Source organism: Rhinolophus sinicus, linkage group LG16 (genome assembly GCF_036562045.2).
Source record: "Rhinolophus sinicus isolate RSC01 linkage group LG16, ASM3656204v1, whole genome shotgun sequence".
NCBI classification, from domain to species: Eukaryota; Metazoa; Chordata; class Mammalia; order Chiroptera; family Rhinolophidae; genus Rhinolophus; species Rhinolophus sinicus.
This window is the reverse complement of record NC_133765.1, coordinates 28,178,142-28,196,997: the sequence shown is the minus strand read 5'-3', so window position 1 is coordinate 28,196,997 and position 18,856 is coordinate 28,178,142. Positions and strand designations below refer to the sequence as shown.

Genomic DNA, 18,856 nt, shown 5'->3' with positions numbered 1-18,856 from the left:
CAAGGACACCAGCGAAGTTTGTACCTAATGGTCAAGTGGGGCCTCCGAGTACACTGTATGTGATTTTTCAAGATAACCACAAAGTTAAAAATTTGCCCAATCCATTCCCAGCTGTCCTGTTGTACGTTTTAAAGGTGATTTTTTTTTCCTTAATGGAAAAAACGAAACGGAGTGCCAAAAGCTTTTAACTTTCTCCTTCAATGAAAGCCTCCTGTCTTGAAATGTTTTTCTTCAAGCAACAAAGGTGGCAGAGGAGAGACTCCTACTTTTTCAACACGCTTTATGTTACACTGGCCTCCATAAAGCACCTATTATGAAAGCGAAAGGATAAGATGTTGCATTTCTTTAAAATAATTTAAAATATATTAAATTTTCCAAAGGCAGATTTTGTTTGAGGTGTCTTGATTAGATAAATATATACCACTGAAGGAGAACAGTTAGTACTTTTCAGGAGCTATATTTGTTGAGGGGTAGAGCTAAAACTGGCTCATTAGTCCAATGAGGTGAAGCAGCAAAGTCAGACCTCGTACATAAGGATATCGGCTGAAGTGATGACAACACCAATTCTTAACAATTAAGGAGACATCTTCACAACTGTTCCACTTAAGTACTATGGTTTTTAACATACCATCAAGAAAAACACAGTTGTACCTTAATATCTGTTGAGAAAACACAAATAAATATGCTAATGAATGGCAAACAACTGATAACCAGCCATTTGAACAGTCATGCAATTTAGGACTAAATCCTTGTGTAACCTGACAGAGGAATTTGTCATCTTCACATGCACACCATTGTTTAAAAAAAAAAACAGCCAATTATAGTGTCTATCGGTCAGGAGCATAGCCTCTGAGTCACCTGTAATTAGTTAAGCTAAGTTAATACCTCCTACCAGAGACAGCTCCATGAAAACTTTGTCCTACTGATCAGAGGGGGGCTAGAGGAAGGAAAGACTTGCCAACATCAAAGCAACTCTGACACAACAGGAGAGAAATTGAAACAACGCCACCACTGCCTCTGAAAGACATGATAAGGACTAGGCAGAAGCCACACTTCCCAGGAGGGGGAGTTTAAACCTGTTTGCCACTGCAGGGAGGCTCGCAAGGCCTCGTTACTTATCCAAACATCAGTAACTGCACTTTGAATCAAAACTACTAGAAAGAGTTCAAAATTGTTTATAAGTGGACTGAAGATTTAAGGGAAGGCTCTGCAGCCACAGAAGTGGAATCCCCTCCCCTATGACTGACTCTCACATGTCATGAGGAAAAAGATCCATTACTAGTTCACTGTAATCTGTTTTTGCTACATTCTATTCACAGTCTCAAAGGGAAATTCTATTTCAATCGAAGACCAGATGTTTGGCCTATTATTCCAGCTACTCCTTTGCCAGGAAGATTTATCCTGCTACAAAGAAAACAGTAAGACTGTAGCATTGCTTAAAAAGTCCTGTATGTGAGGAACTCTTTCATTTTCTTGGGGATTGGCAGTGCTAGCACTTGGTAGGTTGTTAGAAAACTTCGAAGGGCTTTCCGGCATAAGTGCTTCAGTGATGATAGGACCCTAGGAGCTGTCCAGAACTGGACGTGACCGTCCCTTGTCCTGAAACAAAACAGAAAGCAATGCGTTCAGGCAGACCCAGGAAATCTGTTTTCACTGTGATGGATATTACTGTTTCTCCTCTGACTTGCACTAACGGAAGGCTGGCGAGTGAAATGTAACCCTGACTGATGAAAGGGTGTCAAAGCTGTGGTGCTGAATAATTCAGGCTGCTGTGAGGATTATAAGAACGCCAGACACCTTTAATACCAAAGTGCTAACTCTGCTGCACAGACCTTTCTAAATCATACTATGAGTGCAAATGTAACAGGGAGAGTGCCATCTGCTGAATTATAGATGGTCCCTGTCAGGTGGTCTCTGCCCTAGATGGTTTCCCATATAAATTCTGCATCATTTGAACTTATGCTTCCTTGCAGGCTTGGTCCATTAGTTGTCAAGAATTGTAACTCTTTAATTACATTTAGATTAAATATTAAGAGTAATGATAACCTATATTGGCAGAATATTAGGATTTTACATAATCTTGGATTTTCCTTAAAGCCTTCCTCATAGGCGTGAAAATTCTAGATGCTTTCTTTCCTTACAAAGCTACATGGTATACTCAGCAGAAATTGTTGCCCTTCTGTTCAGCTAACAGATACATACCCTGTGGCAATAACTCCACCATGTGGAAAAAATGTGCAGCAAAGACCATTGGTCATAGGAGCAAATGCAATTGGAGTTTTCAGTTCCAGGGCCCAGATCCTGAGGAGTCTGGACGAAAGAGACAAGTATGTTAGCACATCAGCAGACCTGGGGCCAGACCCGTAGGTAATGCTACAATTACTTGCAAACACTAGCTCTGAGCTGTGTAAAGAGATTTCTTTCGTTACCTGTCATCCGCCACGGTGGCCAGGTACAAGCCTTCCGGAGAGAAGCACACCGATCTCAGGGAGCTGATGTGGACATCGCTGTCATCCATGGGGGGCTCAAGCTGGGAGTGGCTGCGGAGAAAAAACAGGGCAGGAAGCCTGAGTGATGGTCCCCTCCACTGTTTATCTTCATCCCCAGGCAGGAGACCAAACTGCCCTGACTATGAAAAGGTTTAAGACGCATCTTGTACCCCGTATGGAAACCTTAGGATTTGCAGACTAGAAAAGAAGATTGGAAAAACAGTGCATTTCCTACGTCTCCAAGTATCTTGTGAAGGGGGCAGAAGGGTTCCTAACACTCCCTGTACTAGTTTCTTTATGCAAAGTAGGTCAGCCCTCACTTGAATGCCACAGAGCAAACTGAAAGTCTTTTTTAGGCTAAGATACATAATTATAGGACTATCTATTATTTGCTTCATAAAACAACAGAGAAAGGGGAAAAAGTAGACCAAATTTGAGAGAACATGAAAATTCATTTTGGAAATAACAGTTTCGGTAGGAGGATCATTCTGAACTTGTTAGTACAGTTATTAGTAAATGGAAAGAAAGAGTCACTGAGGTTTCTTAAAGCTGAATCCAAAGAAGTGCAGCAGCCTCATCTATCAGGAGATGTGAAAGCACTTGGTTCTCAGCTGAGAGCTTAACTGACAAGGAAACACCACTGTCCATCAGCCTTACAATAAGCATCGATTGACTCCACTGTGTCTTTTACCCAGGTTGCCCGGTCCCCTGCCCAGACTCTAAAAGGGACATGTCTAATCCAAGGCAGGTTTCTCACTGGTCACCATACAGGGAAGTCGGAAGCAGAGATCCAGTGCTTACTGGAGTGACCTCAGCCTCTCGCCAGTGTAGGGGTCCCACATGATCACGTCAGTATCGTAAGAAGCCGTGACAAGCAAGGCAGAGTCAGGGGAGAAGTCACAGGAGACAACACTGCTTTGGTGGCCTTCTAGCTTCCGGATCAATGTGTAGGACCGCATGCTCCAGAGAAACACCTGTGGAGAGTAACAGGTGCATGGTGAGGGCTGGAAACAGTGCTTAGGACGTGCACAGTGAGCGCAAGGCACAGCAACGTCCTTCAGGCCCCGTGGCCAAGTGCGTACTCCACTCCCCTGTCCACGGCTCTTCCAGAACACCTCATAGATAGGCTTAAATAAAGTAACAGGTCTGAATTTCTGCGGGGCCTAACCAATGCACATGCTCAAGGAGCTCATTTTCAGGATAAATGGGCCAAACTCAGGAAGACTGCCAGCGGACACGTGTCAGCAAAGGCTTCGGAGCCCTGTGTGCAAACAAGCAGTATGTGCTGACGAAGGCCTAAGCCAAGGGCTATCTTGTCCTTTTCCTTACATCAAACGTAGGGGTCAGGCGTGAACTTCAGAGCTATCGACACGCGGTGGCACCCTGCCAGGCCCTTTTACATCCCCAATGTAGTCAAAGGACCATGGAAATCTGCCCCATGACTACGTCTGACACAGCTCATCACTTGGAACCTTTTTGAGAATCATTCAAAGTAGGATTTTCTTTTCTTTAAGAAAACTCCCTTTCACATAGTCGCAAACCTCCAGTAAATGATTAACCACCTAGGCTGTACCAAATAGTGAATTCTTAACTTGCCCACCTCAGTCACAGCAAACAGTTCCATGCAGATACAAAATTCAAACTGTTCCCAAATTGTTATTGGCTTTGTATTACATTGGTGCAAAAGTAATTGCGGTTTTTGCAATTATTTTTAAACTTTTAAACCGCAATTACTTTTGCACCAACCTAATAATACTTTTTAAAATAACAGACAGGATTTCAGGACAAAATTCAACAAGTAACTGTACATTACATGATTTGTAATGAAAATCCTAATTAGATAGATTCAAATTAGATGGTTCAAAGGAAATTTGGATCCATATGTGGGTGGTTTAACTCCAAGGGGAAAAGAAATGTAAAAATCACCCCTTTCCCATTTGTAAAGACAAACAGCTCTCCCACCATGGCAGTCATCTACTCAAACACCTCCTCTTGCTTCACATCAAAGTGCAAATCAAAAGGGAGGTGTGCAAGAGGTCACACCCACCAGCATGCCGTCTGCTGGGGCTGAGGGGCAGGCGGAAGTTAAGAAGGACACTTGGCTTGTTTACCCTCTCACACAACAAGGCCAGTTCAGACCACCACGTCTTGCTGAACTAAAGCCATAGAGGAAATGGCACCCACTGTGTGAGACTTACGGACTTCTCTCCAGCCGCAGAGCACAGCATGCTGCAGTCGGGGGAGATGGAGCAGCAGTAAACCCACTGCAGATGGCCCGAGAGCACTTGAATCTGTTTACCTGGCAGGGAAAAGGAGCAGACGGTGAGCCGACTCAAAACGACCAAGCAGGAAGACTGAGGAACTGTAGGGATGGCCCGCCCACCCAGTATATCCATCCAGTTCTTTATCAATTGAGTCCCAACACCCACTTTTTAATGTAGAAAAATAAATATGACAGAATTTGTCATTTAAATGCCTGAAATCTATGAATAGAATAGTCTAACACCCAAAGGAAATCACCTACTGTGTCACCAAAATCCCCAAGATCATTGGAATAAAGGGTGTACATAGATCAGGTTCTATAGATCCCTTCCTTTGATAGCAAAGAACATTCTTTCCAGGTCCCCCAACTGCCTCAATTATTTTGAAGCACTGTTCTAAATGTGAGACAGTGTTTATCTTCAGTTTTCTCTCTAATGGTTTTTCCCCCTCGTCATACGAATCCCACTCTACACTCTCACCACCCTGCTCCCCTTCTCACCACCAGGGTGTCTGGATGGGCAGTGGTGCAGAGTGATTAGGGCCACATGCTCTGGAGGCAGGCAAACTTGGGTTTGAACCCTGGCTCCACTGTTTACTTGGCGCATAACCCTAGGTCACTCATGTAATCTCTCCAGGACTCAGTTTTTGGAAATAACGAAATGCTCGTCCATAGGGAAATGAGTGAATAAAGGGTGGTATATCCACCCTGTCAATACAGCTGAAATTAAGGATGTAGAATAAATTAAGGATGTAGAATAAATTAAGGCAAGTTGTGCAGGGCAGGGCCTAGCTCCTGGGCACATTACTTTATTCCCCTCCTTGCCTTGAAAAGCCACAATAACTGGCCTAGTGCATTCCGCCCCCTCTCAGTTACCCTCAGCTAGTCCTCCCTTCCCAACCCCCAAGTGATTTTCAAAGCCACCTCAGGGACCTTCAAGCTGCCTCTGGACACACATTACAAATGGCGTTGCCTCTGAGAAGCCTTTCTGGTCAGCAGGCCTATCTTAGGTTGTGTGATTACAAGTTCCGTGGTAACGGGCAGAAACTACCTCGAGTTTTCTTAATGATTAGATGCCTTCAGATGAGGATAATACAAGCACCTCCTTAGTTGTTTGGACAAATTATCAGGCTCGTTTCTAAGAGGGTAAGAGACAGGTCCCCTGTCATAATTTGGGGAACAATCGTGGCTCAAGCACGAGTACCGGTGCCTGTGCATTATCAGTGATGAGTGTGCCCCCTCAGGAACTATTCACATCACCATTTCTTCCTGCCACTTCCCTCTTGCCCCTGCATCCCAGCCCACATGGGGAAGAAAACGACCAAGCAATGAATTCCGTCTCTGTCACCAGAGATATGTGGAATTCTTTACTGGGCCGCTCCTATGTATAATTCTGCTCAAGGGAGTATTCTGTAAAAGCTGACCCCCTCTAGCCTGGGAGAATTCTTTTGACCTAGATTCTACTGCACAAAGAAACTTTATTTCTAACAGGAAGTACCCACCATGGATGACTTCCTCTACGTCAGTGGTTCTCAACCTGGGGACACTATGCCCTCCACGTGGACATGGGCAATGTCTGGAGACATTTTGGTTGTCACAACTGTAGAGTGCTACAGGCCAGGGATGGTGCTCAACATTCTAAAATGCAGAGGACAACCCACAACAAAGAATTATCCAGCCCAAAACGTCAATAGCGCCATGGCTGAGAAAACGTCTTCTCCATCACATATTTTCAATAGAAGTGAAATCAAGAGTGGTGGAAACTGGTTCTTGATGGCCAAAATAATCCTATCTTTCTTACGTACAAAGCATAAATATGCATTCAGTACATAAATAGATATATACAGCACATCTTTGGTATTAAAATCTTCCAGGGTTAGGGGGGTGATTGGGAAAAGTATGTCTAAAAGGCTCCTTAGGGGACAGTAATAGAAACAGGTTGAGAAACACTATTCTGGGTAAAAGTGACATTGGTAGAGAAAGGGACAAATAACAGCATTTTGCGAGTTGCCGAGGAGGCCATCACCTTCATACCATGTTTATTCAGGTCCCAGATGCGAAGAGTCTTATCACGAGATGCCGAGACCAAAATCAAACTACCACTGGGTGTGAAGCTCAGATCTCTTACGACATCTTGGTGGCCAGAAAGATTCAAAAGCAGGAGCCCTGGAGTGGAAGGAGGAGCACTCAGTCAGTGGGAGAAGTGGCACCGGGTCTGCCAGGCACAGCTACAGCCCTCAGCCAACTGGGAGGTTGGCGGCCCCTCTGGCTCCTGCTCAGAACGTGAACATAAGCCTCCGGAGCCTTGTGCCAGCCAGAAATGACCTACCTGTCTGTACCTCCCAAATCTTGATCTGTCCATCATTGAGTCCTGTAGCGAGGATCAGGCAAGAGACATCTGGCACTTGGGGATGGTGGCGTGCCCAGGGCTTCCTGCTGGGTGGAGAAGGCCACGGGCTGAAGGCCAAACCCCAGACGATCTGCCCACAGTCCAGGGTCTTCTCCTTTGGGCTGCCGCGCCCTTTTGTATCATTTTTGCTGCTTCGGCTTTTGGCTTCGAACTCTTTAGGGATGCTGGGGGAAGTAGAGAGGTCTTAATGAGTCTGACGTTGTCACCAAGTCAACCGTCTTTTCATCGTGGGTATCAAAGACTTTAAAACCCTGGAAACAAACTGGCTTTCGCTGAATTCTGGTCTGACTTCTTTTTCTTTTTAGGATTTGTGTAACAGAGGCTTCCCTGGCCTGGGCTCATTCCACTTGTGACTGCCCTGACATGGGTGACCTGCTCTGTGGGATAGCTAGCTCACAGATGCTCCTGGGCGCCATATGCTTCCTCAGAAAGCGCTCTCGAGTTTTGTTATGTGGAAACAAAGATGCACTCGGTTTCCCCCATAAGAAAGCGTGCTAGGGGTTTGGAACGAGGACAGAACTTAGAATCTGAACACCCACCTGTTTGTTGGCTCTCCTGACTGATGAGCCCCCCATCTTGAGCTTAGAACTAATTCCCAAGAAGCAGGAAAACAAACCCCTTTCTGGCCAACAGTTGGCTTGGTACATGCTGATTTCTGCCTTCTCTCACTATGTTCCAATCAATTAATGTGGCTCATTCCTTTACTTCCCTGGTGGTACATCCAGCACAGGAACCAACCAACGGGATAGTCAACAGAGAGAAAGAACCCACAGAACTATTCAGGGGTGCACTGACCTGAAAGACCTCATAGCTTGACCCTCAACACAGGCGCAGATAAGCTGAGTGAGACTCAGTCCCTAAGATACAGGGTCCTTCCAGCACCCTGCCCAGCAGACAGTATCTCAAAGGTATGAGCAATCAGACTGCCGGAGGTTCAGTCCGAAAACCTGAAAGTTCCCTGTCTGGGGTTCGCCGTATCAGTGCAAGCGCTGAGTCCTACTTTTCTATGTGACCCTGACCACACACTCTGGGGTGTACTGACCTAGGGGAAATAGACATGCTAAAGCTGGAACTCAGTCCCATAAGAAAGCCTATCCTCACATATATGTAATTAGACCTCTTCATGTATTACATTTGTTCCCCAAATGTTAATTAAATCACATTTTTGTCCGTTGTGTGCTTGAAATCTATTTAAAAATTTTAACCAAGCTCACCTATAAAATTAGGAGGAACTGAAGTGTAGCCGCCTTCAGCTCTAAAACTCTGCTAGTCTAAATCAGAGCTTGGCCAACTATGGCTAGGCCAGCAGTCTGTTTTTATAAATAAAGTTTTAATGGAACACCATGCTCATTTTTTCACCTATTGTCTATGGGTGCTTTGATGCTGAGTAACAGCAGAGGTAAGTAGTCTCAATAGAGACTATACGACCCACAAAGCCAAAAGTATTTACTCTCTGGGCCTTTATAGAAAAAGTTTGCTGACCCCTGGTCTAAATGGCCAAATATAGTCTGAAATGTTGTTATTCCGACGAAACGTTTGGATGTGATCATGAATGTCTTTTTGATTGGGCCTGGTCAAGCCACACGGGACCCCAGCCTGCCTAGCCGCACACACGGTGCAGAGCTGCCTGGCCGGGCCCCAGGGCCTGGCTTTCCCACCCAGAGAAGCAGCACAGCACAGGCTACAGGAAGAACTTTGCCGGACAGCTTGGAATCTCCAAAGTTACATTTGTTTCATTTTTTATAAAATCCTACTTTCAGTATTTGAATCAAGGGATACTTCTGTAGCTACTTTCTTCAAAAGAAATTAAGGCATATTTACATATTAATTCATTTTAATATTATAGGTGTAATTTCTCTAGAAAGAGACACTAACAGCTCCATTTTAGGGGTAGAGTTGACTTTCCAGGGGTAACAAAATCAGGAGGAGAACTGGAACGAGAAAGTAAGTCCTGGGTATCCCAGCCCTGTGCTCGGTAGAGCCCCTGGACTTCCGAGCCTGTCAATGAATCAAGGGATGAGTTATGGGGTGGGGTGGGGGGTAATTAAGGGGAAGGCAGATTTGTTGGGAGAGCTTAACTTCACTGAAATTAAGGTTTCTCAAAATTTTTATTTCTAAAAGTAGTACAATTATCTGGTTAATATCAATTATCTGCTCAATAGCAAAGGTACACATGATTTTTAAAAATGTGTGACAATCCTAACAAGAATATAAATGCCTCTTAAAGGACTGTTTAAAAAAACAACAATTATTTTAAATTATAAAAACAATAAAGAATGTCAATTATAATTGAAAACTAAATAAAGAAAACAATAGAAAATTTGGAAATGAGACAAATAATAACTAATATGGGCAAACTATACTTACACATAATAATGCATATATTTAAGTACAAGGGTGATTTTCAGGAAAACAACAGATTTTCCATTTTATGCTTTAAAAATAACTTTTTCAGACTATAAATTTATATCAGACAAGTCTAGATACGAAGTCGCTTGTATTTAAAGTGGGGGGAACAATAAACAATGCATGATCTTGGCATTATCATTAAATTGACCATAAAAGGAACTGAAAATCATGATTTAAAAAACACACAACCATCTCTGACAGCTGCAAAAATATAAGGAAATGACACCATGTCCTCAACCATTTTCTCATCACTAGATTTGAAGCAATTTCTGATTTTTAACTACTATATAATTAATTTCATGATGAAAATAGGTGTACGTAAATAGATGACCCCTTTCTGAGATTCCGAATCACCAGCAGAACATTTTTAAGGTCCTTAATGCCCATCGCCAGTCTTCCTTCCAGAAAATGCACAATTTATGCCTCCGGACCCCAGCAGTGCGCAGAGTACACATCTCCGTGAACTCTCATCAGCGTTATCTACTATCAAGGCAACAAGTTGCAGACTAAACTTATTAAAAACTTAAATCTAATATGCATTTTATAGAACTGCCCAAAGCAAAACAAATGAGACCCTCAAGGGCAGGGGCCATGTTTCATTTATTCCAGGATTCTCAGCCCTTATTTCAGCTTCAGGCAAAGATTTGCAACAAATGATGGCTGAATAAATAAATGAAGACAAAGAGTTGCCCTGGGACAAATGAAAAAAATGCAGATGCTGGGCCCTCTGACTGGAGGCTCACAGCATTCAGATGCTGGCACCTGCCCAGCCCAAAGAAAGAAAAACTAGTTAATATCGGAAACTAATCGTGGTAGATAATAAAAAGACAAATATCCAATTTAAAAATGGGCAAGGATGGGGGCCGGCCCGGTGGCTCAGGCGGTTAGAGCTCCGTGCTCCTAACTCCGAAGGCTGCCGGTTCGATTCCCACATGGGCCAGTGGGCTCTCAACCACAAGGCTGCCAGTTCAATTCCTCAAGTCCCGCAAGGGATGGTGGGCTCTGCCCCCTGCAACTAAGATTGAACACGGCACCTTGAGCTGAGCTGCCTCCTGGATGGCTCAGTTGTTGGTTGGAGCGCGGGCTCTCAACCACAAGGTTGCCAGTTCAATTCCTCGACTCCCGCAAGGGATGGTGGGCTGTGCCCCCTGCAACTAGCGACGGCATCTGGACCTGGAGCTGAGCTGCACCCTCCACAACTAAGCCTGAAAGAACAACAACTTGAAGCTGAACAGAACCCTCCACAACTAAGATTGAAAGGACAACAACTTGACTTGGAGAAAAGTCCTGGAAGTGCACACTGTTCCCCAATAAAGTCCTGTTCCCCTTCCCCAATAAAAATCTTAAAAAAAAAAAAAAAATAGGCAAGGATCTGAAGACAATTCTCCAAAGAAGGTATACAACGGCCAAGAAACACATGAAAACATGCTCAATGTCAGTGGCCGTGAAGGAAATGAAACTCAAAACCACGAGATGCCACCTCACACCAACTAGGATGGCTATGCTGTAATAAAAAAGACAGACAATAACAAGTATTGGTGAGGATGTGGGGAATTTGGAAAACTCACACATTGCTGGTGGGATTGTACAATGGTCCAGCCACTTTGGACAAGTCTGATAGTTCCTCAGTTAAACATAGAAAACATATGAAATCATATGTCCACACAAAAACTTGTACATAACTGTTCATAGAGCATTAATCGTAATAGCCAAAGCTGAAAACAACTCAATTGTCCACCAATTAACACATATATAAACAAAATGTGGTATTTCCATATAATGAAATATTTGGCAATAAAAGGAAATAAGGGGCGGCCGGATGGCTCAGTTGGTTTGAACGCGAGCTCTGAACAGCAGGGTTGCTGGTTCGATTCCCACATGGGCCAGTGAGCTGCGCCCTCCACAACTAGATTGAAGACAATGAGCTGCCGCTGAGATTCCAGAGGGGCGGCCGGATGGCTCAGTTGGTTAGAGCGCCAGCTCTCCACAACAAGGTTGCCGGTTCAATTCCCACATGGGATGGTGGGCTGCGCGCCCTGCAAGTAAAGGCTGAAAATGGCAACTGGACTTGGAGCTGAGCTGCGCCCTCCACAACTAGATTGAAGGAAAATGACTTGGAGCTGATGGGCCCTGGAGAAACACACTGTTCCCCAAAATTCCCCAATAAAATTAAAAAAAAAAAAAAAGGAAATACTGATAACAAGCCATTAAGATGGGTGTGTAAATTATATCTCAATAAAGCTGTTTAAAAACACTTGGGGCTAACATAATATTGATAGAATTCATTTTCACATGTACAGAATGCGGGGCTCTGGAAACCTCAATGATCAATTCCGAACCTTTCAGCCAGTTTCCCTCCCCTGTTCTTGGCCAGGGAAACCCAAGAGTAGCGAGTACTGTACTTTGCTGTGTGTAATACGCTCCTGTGTATAATGAACATCCATGGTTTTGGCCCAAACTTTCAGGGGGGAAAAAAAATCTTTCGTTTTAATTTTTTCATTCAAATTTTTATTTGTTTACCTTTAGGTACTTGGTTTTTGTATTATTAAAGGAATTTTAGCATTTATTTTTTAACATATAATGGTACAAGAAATTTTATGTATCGGTAACAAATTTATGGTATTTACGCATCATAGAAGGCCAAGAACTCTTCAGTTGTTGCAAGTTCTTCTAAGTTCAACAAAACCGATGATCGTATTCCAGGGTATTATAATATTTTGCATAAGGATATCGTTATGGATTTCTAGAGTTACCCTTTTAATTCATAACCATAAATAAAAGGATTAAAAACATTTATATAGATACTGAATTCGTACGACACATGTATAATGCGCATTCTTTTTTTCCCCTCACAATTTTGGGCAGAGAAGTGGCAAAATACCGTAATTTGGGAAAGGGCTCATGTCCCCAGCATGAGGACTGTTTTGGGTGCCAGAGTACTTACAACTGCTCCTCCAACGGCCAGGGGATCAGCTTGACAATGCAGTGTCCTTGAGACCAAGCAAACCAGGCTCCATCTGGGGAGAAGGCCACACTCCAGGTTTCACAGCTTGACTTCCAATCAAACTGGTGGGGGCGTCCGGGCTTCAGTTCAGCCAGCAGCAGTGGTTCCTCTGAGACAGGAGACAGCATGCTTCCAACAAGCACCCTCACCACGCTCCCTGACCACCAACTACCTCACTGACTCACACACAGGAAAGCCAATGTCTCTTTATAGCAAAGGGTGACACTGTGGATCTGGTAGGGAGTGGTCCTTTAAGTGACCTGGGGCAGTCACAGTAGCCACAGGCCACATTCCACCCCGGTTACAAAGTCCTGGCACTCCCTCCTGCTGGTTACCCATGACTCCCAGTAACCTTTGGGTGGGTAAACCCAGTGAATGGAGGACTAATTTTCCTACGAATGCCTGAAGAGAAAGGAAGGAGAGACCAGACAAGGCAAGGATCCTGTCAGATGGCAGATTAGGAGGCTTTCAAATGTATTTAAATTCTCCTCAAAAGAACCTGCTATGGGCAAACAGTATCTGAACCTGCTATGGGCAAACAGTATCTGAAATTCAAAGGCTCCCGTCTCACTCACCTGCCTCCTCCCCTTTACCAAGGCTAAAATAAAATGCTCTGGGCTTGCTTCCTCTCGCTCAGACCTCTTGATATGGCCCCCCACTTCTATCTCCTCTCTGTTCTCATTTAAGACGTTATCCCATCTTGCCCAGGTCTTTTACAAGACTCTCCGGATTTATTTTCGTGCCCCTAGCGACCCGGCCAAAGCTGAAAGACATCACATTCCGCCATTTCTTTCACATACATTCCACCTGCCTACACCATAAAGGCAGCTAAGCCTGGGCTCCCCCCCCCACCCATGCCATGAGCTCCGGCATCCTTTGAGTTACATCTCCCCGAACACCACAATCCGGCCTCACCAGAGTCGTGCCTGAGGAGCTCCTTCGCATTCACAACTGGACTCGTTTTCTGAATGTGAGAATCCTACCTAGATTAGCAACTGAGAAGTGTACCCGGATCTCACACTATGAGAGGGAAATAAGTCCCACTCGACTTAATGCAGTAACTAACTTCCCTCTGCCCTCCCCGCACCCCTAGAATGTAAGCACCCTTGCTCCAAAATACCAAGACGGTTTCATCCGGCCTAGCACAGCACCTCGTGAAGGGTAGGTGTCGGGCTGGTGCTTTTTCATCCGCCTGAAGGGCAATTCAAGTCTCTACTCCAATGGAAAGTTTTCAATGGCTGACGAAGACGCTGGTAAGTTAAAGGCCTTCAGAAGTGACTTTTGGACCACAATGATTGTGACATATACTACTATAAAAAACGCCTCCATCCTCACTGAGGTCACTTCCTGGTGTATATGTTCCACTTTAACAGCTTCGAGACGTTCACCCTTTTATAGATACTAATTTAAACAGCCCACATGTCATATGTCTTAGGACACATCTTTATGTATCTTCTCACAGTTTGATTTAGTTGAAATCAGGATGTATCCTACAAGCAATGACTTTTCATAGGTCAATACAGTATTTTTTCAGTGTACATAATGGCAATATGATCCACAATATCTTGGATTCAATGAAACAGATGGTAAAGATGAATGCATATGTATGTACATAATATTTATGTATCTACATATATTTTCTGGTATATGCATTATAGAAAAATACATGGGTCTATCTTGTTTTATAAAGCAAGTGTGTTGCTGAAAATTCTGTCTTTAAATAGAATTTTAATAAATCATATCAAGACTTTGGTGGCTTTGCTATTTAAAGCAAATTTAAGGAAATTTCCTTTATATTCACTCCCTGAGGTTTTATGTGTAAATCTAAAATATTAGGTCTAAATTGGAGTTTGTATAGGCCCAAACATTATAATTCCTCCTAGAAATGTGTATGTGTTTGCACATGTGATGCTTTTATTTAAACCATTACTTGTCTGTAGAAGCACACTCTTTTGGATGCATTTGCAAGGTAAGAACATTTTACTTTATATTTTAAAGCCAAAGCAGGTCTCCTAATGTTACACAGCAATCCTGCAACAGTTTCTTCATTCTCATTACTTGTAGGTTATTTTCTCATGGTGACACGGCCCTCATTTTCTGCATGTAGTCCAGCGGTTCTCAACTGGAGGTCATTTTGCTCCCTGGGGATATGTGGCAATGTCTGGAGACATTTTGGGTGTCATAACTAGAGGTGGAGCTGCTGGTATCTAAAGGGTGGAGGCCATGGGTGCCGCTAAACATCCTACAATGCACAGGACAGCCCCCCCACGAAGAATTATCTGGCCCAAAATGTTAGTAGTGCTGAGGCTGACACACCGGATGTAGTCAAATATTAATGGCACCGACTGATCTCAGGTCCATTTTCATCAGTTGACCTGGATGAAAATTTCTTGATTCCTTCCTGACAATATTTACACTTGGCTTACTTCCTCCGTAACATGCATGGTATCCACCCTTTAGACACCATGGAGGCTCTACACATTATAAACAGGGGTCATCCTTGATTTCTCTCTTTTCTTAACCTCCCAATCCAAATCCACTAGCAAGTTCTATCAAATCTGTTTCCAAAAGACTTGGCAAACCTACCTTCATCTCCATGGCTACTATTCTAATCTATGCATCATCATCTCTCACTAAGCAGCCTTCCAACTGCGCTCCCAGCTCCTGCTCTGGCCCCTACCACCCATTCTCCTCACCTCCCAAAGTAATCAGTTTCCATCACTTTTAGAATAAAATCCAAAAACGCCTCACCCTCCCCTCAAAGTCCTGCAGAAGCTGGCCCCTGCCTTTGTCTCCCACCTGGGCCTCCATCTCTCCTCTGCCTGTCCCTGGCTCTAGCACACTAGCTTTGTGTCACCCCCTGACTATGATCAATTAGTTCCAACCTCAGGGCCTTTGCACCAGCTATTCTCCTCCTCCCCTGGAATGCCCCTCCACGGCTGGCACCTTCGCTTCACTCAGGTCTCAGCTCAAATGACAGCTCCTTAGAGAACCCTTCTCTGACCCCAAGTCAATCTCCTTCACAACTCATTTTATTTTCTTTACAGCACAATCACTAATACTATTATCTGTCTTCCCCAACTAAGACATCAACTCCACGGGAGCAAGGAGCTTGTATGTTTATCCCCAGTACCTAGCAGAGCTCCTGGCAGAGAGCAGGCAGTCAGTGAATATTTGTTGAATAACATACACATGATATACCTCTTAAATTATAAATTAAATGAAGCTCCTTAAACTATTATGATGCCGACGTGAAACATTTCACATGACATGCTTCTTAAACATGAGCCAGATCCAGATTTCACATACTATTTCTGTGATTTGGGGATTTAATCTCTTGCTATTTCAGGCTCAGGAATCCAGGAGCTAAAAGAAGAAAGAACCCAGTAACTTCTGTCTGTTGGTTTTTAGAACTAAGGAAATTCTGAAGGGGAGTTTGGGCCCCAACTAAACCTGGCTGCTGGAAAAGCAAGCCATAATTAGTGCTGAACGTAAAAATAAAAGCAGAGAGAACCCAGCTTCATCTGGGATTGTACCTGCTGTAGCCCTTCTTGGTGAAAAAGATGAGGGTTTTCTAATTAAACATTGGGATGTGTATGGACACACATGCTGAATGGAAAGATATTGATTATAGGTCTCTTCTGTGAAAGGAGATTCGCCTTAACACAGAAATAATAGCTATGCCTCTAGCTGGCAAGAAGCAAGATAATTTGTCTTGCCTCGGGATCTTTACATTAGATGTCCCGTTAGCCTGGAAAACTCTGCCTGGCTGGCCCTAGATCTTTGCCTGGCTGCTCCATATTACAGTTCAGGGCTGCGTGCTGATGTCACCTTCTCAGAACCCTTCCTGGCCTCATTACCTGAAGTGGCCCAGTCACTTTCCTTTCACTCTATTTAATTTTCTTTATAACCATCACTCACCCATCTTTTCTTGATTGCTTGTTGTTTTTATGTATTGTCTCTCTTCCCCATCCCCACCCCAAACTTGCCTATCTGTTGGCTGCTACTGGGCTGCGCTGTCCAATAGAATAACTATTAGCCACATGTGGTCACTGACTATTTGAAATGTGGTGAGTCCAGATTAAGATGGGCTGTTATGTATATAATACACACCGTATCTTGAAGACTTAATCCAAAAAAAAATCTAAAATATATCAATAATTAATCATGATTACATGTTGAAATAATATTTTAGATATGTTGGACAAAGATACAGTTTTAAAATTAATTTCACCTGTTTCTTTTTTTAATGCAACTACTAGAACACTTGAAGTTACTTACGTGGCTCACATTATATTTCTATTGGCCAGTGCTGGTGTAGAGAGTGCTTGCTGAGTGCCTGGCACATAGCAGACACTCAATAAACATTTGTTAAATGAATACACGAATTCTAACCACCCTCTGAAGATATCTACTGCTGTCCATTGTAATCCCATTACAATAGGCTTTATTCAGTTTCAAAAGAATGTAAAACTCTCAGGCTTTTTTTTTTTTTTTTTTACCAGTAGCTTGGCAGTTCTCAACAGCTCTGCCCACACCCCAAAACACAGTCGTTAATCATTAGGAAAAACCCAGAACTGGAAACAGATTCCTGCTAAAAAGGGAGGTTAGTACAGATCACTTTCAGATTTAACTATAAGGCGTCAATGAAAATGACAGCGGAAGCTATAAAAAGATTCACATAAGATTCAGACAAACAGTAGGGGCCATTTATAAAGAGTTCTATGGGTAACACAGTCACTGAAAAGAAAGCCCTTATCTAGATGGGAAGGCAGAGAGAGCTGCCTCTACACCTTTTACTGAATGCCTGACTCCAGCAAACAAAGAAATGTCATTTCCCAAATTAAAAAGTTACACTACCCCAGGGAATACCCTGATTTCAACCTACCCACCCACAATCCCTGCTCCATCAAAGGAGCCAGGGAAACAAACGTCAACAATCAGAATTCTCCAGGCCAGGATGAAGCTTTAACTTCACTGGAAGAATACAAAGAGGTTCTGAGCCCGAGGCCTTGACCCCTTCTGAGGATTTTCCCTAAGGAAACTGCCTGTGAGCGTGGGGGTATACTCAAGAGTTGGGACTCCCAGAAAAAAATCCCAAACCCACACCAAGTTTTTATATAGGTGAGGTTTAGGGGTACGGTGTCTGAAAGGGAGAACGAGGGACGTCTGGAGGTTTTGCCTCTGCATGACGAGCACACCATTCCCACTGAGATTGAAAGATCATTTGGGCTGGTTCTGAAATACACCCAATATTCTCCCACTTCCACCTGGTCTCCTGATGACAGCTGTTAACAAGGACAGAGGCAAGTGTGTACCTCACCCATGGGTGTACCCTAAACTTGTCCTCTCATATGTCACCAGGGATCCGCAAACCCCCTCCACTAGAATCAATCTCCACTGGGAAAGGCTCAGAATATAAATATATATATATACATATATATACATATATATATATATATATATATATACATACATACACATAAATATGTATATATGCATAAAATTTACCCCAGGCCCCATTTTTACGAATAAGCAAATTTAGGAAGCTCCGAAGGACCACTGAGGCAGGTATTATTTTCCCATTTTTGCAGATACAGAACTGACACTTAGGGGGACGGGGGTGGTTAAGTGGCTTGTCCTCGACCGCACAGCTTGTAAGGGGCAGAGCCCGACTCTCACCCAGACCTGCGAGTGCGTCACCGGGTACCTGGGCAGCCACTCCCTTGGGTGTCAGCCCTTTAGGGCTTGGTGCACCCCGGGTCCCACCCCGGCGGAGGTGTCGGGCCCCGGGCGCCCCCCACTGTTGGGAGAGGGTGGCGATCCCCGCCTCGCAGAGGCCCGTTCTCTCCAGGTCCTCCCGGCGGCGAAGGCGGTGGCGACCGCTGACAGCGAAAGTGAAACAAAGCTGGGCGCCGGGCGCGCTCCCCGCCGCCTGCTCGCGCGGACGGCCCAGGCCGGGCGCCGCGGCCGCGTCCTCCTCCCACGGCCGAGCCCCCCCACCCCACCCCGGGAGGACAGGCCTGGTCCCGCCGGGCAGGCACGGGTGCGCCCCGGCCCCACTCACCTCCGGCCTCCATGGAGGACGCGCGCAGCCCCGCGGCAGGCGGCGGGCGCATCAGCCCCCCGGGCCGCCGGCCCTCATGCCGCCCCCGCGCCGGCCCCCGCCCCGGTCCCGGCCCCGCCGAGCCCGCAGCCTCCGGGAGAGGCCATCAGCTGCTTCCCGTCACATGGCGGCGAGCGCGGGCGGGGACGCGCGGGGGGCGGGGCGCAGACAGGATAGA

The 18,856-nt window shown here is 44.7% G+C and overlaps 1 protein-coding gene across 1 annotated transcript; it reads right to left on the bottom strand.

Moving 5' to 3' along the window:
• Window positions 1-441: 441 nt before the first annotated feature.
• WSB2 (WD repeat and SOCS box containing 2) lies at window positions 442-18,821 on the bottom strand. The gene is made up of 9 exons (XM_074321398.1): window positions 18,640-18,821; window positions 12,513-12,681; window positions 7,079-7,323; window positions 6,784-6,915; window positions 4,688-4,788; window positions 3,291-3,463; window positions 2,430-2,540; window positions 2,203-2,310; window positions 442-1,599 (listed from the first exon to the last, which is right to left on the bottom strand). Exons 1-9 carry the CDS (start codon window positions 18,689-18,691, stop codon window positions 1,437-1,439), a joined length of 1,254 nt encoding a protein of 417 aa, XP_074177499.1. The 5' UTR covers window positions 18,692-18,821; the 3' UTR covers window positions 442-1,436.
• Window positions 18,822-18,856: the final 35 nt, after the last annotated feature.

Bases quoted from the DNA above. Each gene is read 5' to 3' on its own strand.
- WSB2 (XM_074321398.1), bottom strand. From the start codon at position 18,691: ATGCGCCCGCCGCCTGCCGCGGGGCTGCGCGCGTCCTCCATGGAGGCC. The intron at 12,682-18,639 runs GTGAGTGGGGCC...CTCCTGTCTCAG, and splicing joins GTCCTCCATGGAGGCCGGAG to AGGAACCACTGCTGCTGGCT. The intron at 2,541-3,290 runs GTAAGCACTGGA...TTTTCTCCGCAG, and splicing joins GAGAGGCTGAGGTCACTCCA to CCACTCCCAGCTTGAGCCCC.